Source organism: Eucalyptus grandis, chromosome 9, assembly GCF_016545825.1.
Source record: "Eucalyptus grandis isolate ANBG69807.140 chromosome 9, ASM1654582v1, whole genome shotgun sequence".
Classification (NCBI taxonomy): Eukaryota; Viridiplantae; Streptophyta; class Magnoliopsida; order Myrtales; family Myrtaceae; genus Eucalyptus; species Eucalyptus grandis.
In genome coordinates, this window is record NC_052620.1 from 42226916 (window position 1) to 42231683 (window position 4768).

The 4768-nt window shown below is 40.2% G+C and overlaps 1 protein-coding gene across 1 annotated transcript; it reads left to right on the forward strand.

Annotated features, from left to right (window-relative positions):
- The first annotated feature begins 416 nt into the window (after positions 1–416).
- Positions 417–4337, forward strand: LOC104428553 ((R)-mandelonitrile beta-glucosyltransferase-like). Its single transcript, XM_039302640.1, has 3 exons — positions 417–777; positions 2826–3071; positions 4138–4337. The coding sequence occupies exons 1-3, from the start codon at positions 417–419 to the stop codon at positions 4335–4337; spliced, it is 807 nt and encodes a 268-aa protein (XP_039158574.1).
- Positions 4338–4768: the final 431 nt, after the last annotated feature.

Here is a 4768-nt window from a genome sequence, read left to right on the forward strand (position 1 = left end):
TGTGGTATAACCCTTTGATTTATGATGATGATAGACCCAACCTACTTGTCGAATGGATATCTAGAGACCACAGTAAGCATTCACCTGAGAGACTTCCCCACCTTCATCCAAACCCTAGACCCCCAAGACATCATGCTCAATTACACCATCCAAGAAGTCTGGAGATCTTCCAGGGCTTCCGCAGTCATCCTCAACACCTTCGACACCCTCAAGCACGACGTCTTAGAGTCTCTCTCCTCTGTCTTTCCCTGCATCTACACCATCGGGCCGCTTCAGCTCCTTGCTGACCAGATCCAAGATGAAGCCCTGAGAATGATAGGGGGAACTTATGGAGAGAGGATCTCGGGTGCTTGCCACGGCTTGACTCAAAGGATCATGGCTCAGTGGTGTATGTGAACTTCGGTAGTGTCATGGTCATGACGGCTGGCCAGCTGATCGAGTTCGTGTGGGGACTGGCTGACAGCCAGAAGCCTTTCTTGTGGATCATAAGGCTGGACCTCGTGGCAAGTGAGTCGGTTGTGTTGCCACCCGAGTTCATGGAAGAAATTGCAGGCCGAGGGATGCTGGCAAGCTGGTGCCGGCAGGAGGAGGTCTTGAAGCAATGGATGATCGGGGGTTTCTTGACGCATAGCAGATGGAACTTGACACTCGAGAGCCTTTGCAGCAGCATGCTAGTGATATGTTGGCATTTCTTTGCAGAGCAACAGACTAACTGCCGGTATAGCTGCATGGAATGGGGGATCGTGATGGAGATCGACTATCGCGACCTTCCCGAGGGTAAATTACTCAAAAAGGCTAATGGATTATTAAGTCCGAAGATTTGGCACGAACCCTCCCAAGTCTTACCAATCGCGACTTGATACTAAGAAATTAACTCATTTAAACATGCAATTATACTCAATTTGGAGCCGCCACTAATTAATTAGGGTTAGTTAGAAACCCGAGTAAAGTATGGGAGAATACTTTACTTTTGCGAACTAAAGATTCAATATGTCCGGGGACATGATCACGCTAGATTAATCTAACGCCCTTTCGGTACATTTTTTTTTTAATTTCAAAAATATTTTTTGTAGGCAATATTGATTAATTTTAACCTAAGCTACTAACATGCAAATGGTGGTCATGCGGGTGCACAATCAATGAAATAACATTCAATAAATCGAAGTGATAAATTGTAAGAAATTATAAACTACATCTTCATTAAGGCCCACTCTCTAAAGAAAAACTTACAAAAATGCTAATAAAAATGCATGCCCTAAACATGATTTCTAAATGACATGACACCTAGTTTTTCTTTTTCTTTTTAAAATGTTAATTATATGCAATCTTAATTTAAATTTGATATGCATGAGTGTTACTTTAATGACATGTGAGATGTAATTCATATGACATAATTTGAATCATTACAATATGTGTGCAATCTAATTTACATAATCCTAAATGTGCATGTGCTACATGATATGGGATGGATGACATGGTAATTCTATATGCATGTTTTTTTAATGATTTTTTTATGATTTTTTTAATACATATATGCAATCTACACTAAAACAATGATGACATGAAATGGGATTAATTATGAACTAACCTATTAACTAACCAAATAAATGACCTTTGTGTTTTCTTGTTTTTTAAAATGACTTAATAATTCTTATTAAGAAAAACAATATAATGATGCAATACTAATCTTTGGCTTTTTTTTTTTTATTAAAAAAAAAGAACTATACGACGGCAATATTAAAACATTAACCTACAACCCACTAATTAAAGCGCAACATGTGATGTGCACATCATGAAATCTATATAACCTAAATAACATTTTTTGTTCTTTTTTGTTTTTGTTTTATTAAAGGAAATTATCCTAATTCTATATGAATCTTAAAAAATTAAAATACATTGTTTTAAACATGAAATGTGTATGGACCTAAATACCTAAATCCTAGATATGACCTATGATGCATGATATGTGATGAGCAAATAATGATAACATACCAACATATATGTCCTATTGAAAATCCATCAATGTAAATCAAGGACATATTATCTTAATATGAATCAATGATGCAAAGCAATTCATGAATTTGCCATGAAAAGTCAAAATAATCAAATATATAACCCGACGTCTCGCGGCTCAATATTTTTGATTATTATGACTTAATATGACAAATTTACTAATTGGATACCGATAAAAATAAATCAGAATAAATCAAGTTAGAATAAAAAAAAAAAAAAAACTATGAGTCCGAATACTCGAACTAAATTTAGCCTAAAAATTTTACCTATTCCAAAGTATGACTTTTTCGAGGGGTGGTGCCAACACAGTGGTGGTCTGTGATGGTGGTTTGGTGATGGGTCACCGTTCGGAACAGAGGGTGTCTGTCGGAGCTCCGGCGAGGTTCGGGCAGTAACCGGACTTGCAGCAAAACAGAGAAGGCAACTAGTGGCTCTGTTCCGATGTGCAACAACAAGCGAGGAGCAACAACGTCGTGTACGGTCGTCGGGCTACTAAGACCGGTCCGGCACGGAGGGAACAACGGCGTCGGGTTCGGGCAATCGCGGAGGCTATTGGTGTGGGTTGCGAAGAGCGCCAGGAGAGCTCCTGAGGTATAGTGATGGTCCGCAGGTGACGTCTCACGGGTGTGTGGTGGCTCGGTGTTCGCCCGCATCATGGGTCGGCAAGCGGGAGCAACGGTGATCGGGCGAGGTGCTGGTGAAGTGGCGTTGGCTGAGTGGAGGTAGACAACCGGGTTCTTTGGGCTCGAGTTGCAGGTCGTGGGCTTCGGGTTGTAGGCAATGCGGATCTCGGCGGTAACGGGGCGTCGCAGGGGCTAGCGGGCGGGGGACAGTGGAGGAGCGGTGGTGGTTGCGAGAAGTCGAGAGCAGGAGAGCCCGGCGTCGGCGGAACGACGTGCTGATCTCGAAACAGATCGCGGGCAGGCGGGGTGGCACCAAAGTGTTCACGGACGAGCGTCGCGGGCGTGAAACAGAAGCGGAGCCGGCCGTCATAGCTAGGCGGAGCGAGATCGGAGCCAACAGGAGGAAGGTAGAGGCAGAATGGCGGAGGGAAGAAGGTGATGAACAAGAAAATGTCCAATCACCTTTTTCCTTTGCTTTCTTTTTAGGGTTAATACCCTGAAAAACCCCAAACTGGTACACCTGTGACAAATTTACCCCAAACTATTTTTTAGACCACCAAAAACTCCAAACTGGTATATCTTTGACAAATTTACCCCAAACTGGTATACTTGTAACAAATTTACCCTTTGTTAGTTTTTATTAAATTTTATAGTTAAATTATTAAGTTAAATGACACGTGACAATTGATTGGTATACCAATTTGGAATTTTACGTTCCGTTTGTCACGCTTTACAATTTTTGTGATTTTTTTGTGGTATTAATCTAATTTAGCTGAGGGTATATTTATCACAGGTGTACCGGTTTGGGATTTTTTGCAGTCGAATAAATTAGTTAAGGGTAAAATTGTCATAAATGTACAAGTTTATGGTTTTTTATAGTCAGTCAGGGTAAATTTGTCACAGATATACCAGTTTGGGGTTTTTCATAGTCAAAAAAATAGTTTGGGGTAAATTTGTCACAGATGTATTAGTATGGGGTTTTTGGGATATTAACCCTTCTTTTACTTTTCCCCTTTCTTCCCCTTTTTGTGTTTCTCTCCTTCTCTCGAGAACTCCACAGACGACTGTTTCTTTGCTTACTTTTCTTTTCCCTCAAAAAGAACACCAAAAGCTTTTCCCTCTTTTTTGTTGAATTTTCTTGACCTCAAAACCGAGAGAAAACACCCCCAGTTTGAAGCTTTGCATCCTTTATTTATAGAGAAAACTCAAAGTTGTTTTTGCAAGTGAGATATTCACTCAACCACTTAACAAAGAAATGGCTCCAAAATCACACAACAACTAATTTTTTAAATTTTGAAATAAGGATATATATATACAACAATGAAGATTTCCAAAATTTGCCTCCACAACCAAATGTTTTATTTTATTTATTAGTTTATTATTCTCTATTTTTTATTTTCGAAAAGATAAGTTTGATCCTAGATGTTATTATTACCTAAATGCAATGCTATGAAATGTAATTTTTATATGATGAGCAAGTAAGTAGCATGGTTAAAATTAGGTGTCAACATCGACAATGACGTGAAGAGGGACGAAGTGGAAGGATTGGTGAGGGAGTTGATGGAGGGAGAGAAGGGGACGGAGATGAGGAAGAAGGCCATGGAGTGGAAGGCGAAGGCGGAGGAAGCAATTATGCCCGGTGGGACTTCATACAATAACGTGGACAACCTCATCTCCGAATTACTCTTGTCCATTGATTAACCCCTATAGATGGTTGAAGGTTTTTGGCCAATTGGTCGATCGATTAGTAAATTACTCCTCGGAGAATCTAAGTTAGATTTTGGAGAGGTCTAGCGAGCTTTGGTGTTGTATGCAATATGTTAGTGTCTTGCCCTACGATCAATTCAATTGTTGAATGCAAGATCCAAGTTAGATGTTGAGTCTCATAAATGCGGACGCTTCAAGACTAAGATCTCCCCTTCCTTCTCAATCATCCTTGGTAGGGGGGGATTGTTGGTGCGTCTGTACTAGTCCTCCAAGCCAGGGTACAGTACCTCAGGGTCGTGAACCGTCGGGAAAAACCGTTCATGTTGTTAAATAATACAAAGTGTTGTCAATTGTAATGGTTTATCCGAGTTGTTTTCATATTGTTGTAAATGGATATGAGGTGGATTAGATCACATGACATTATG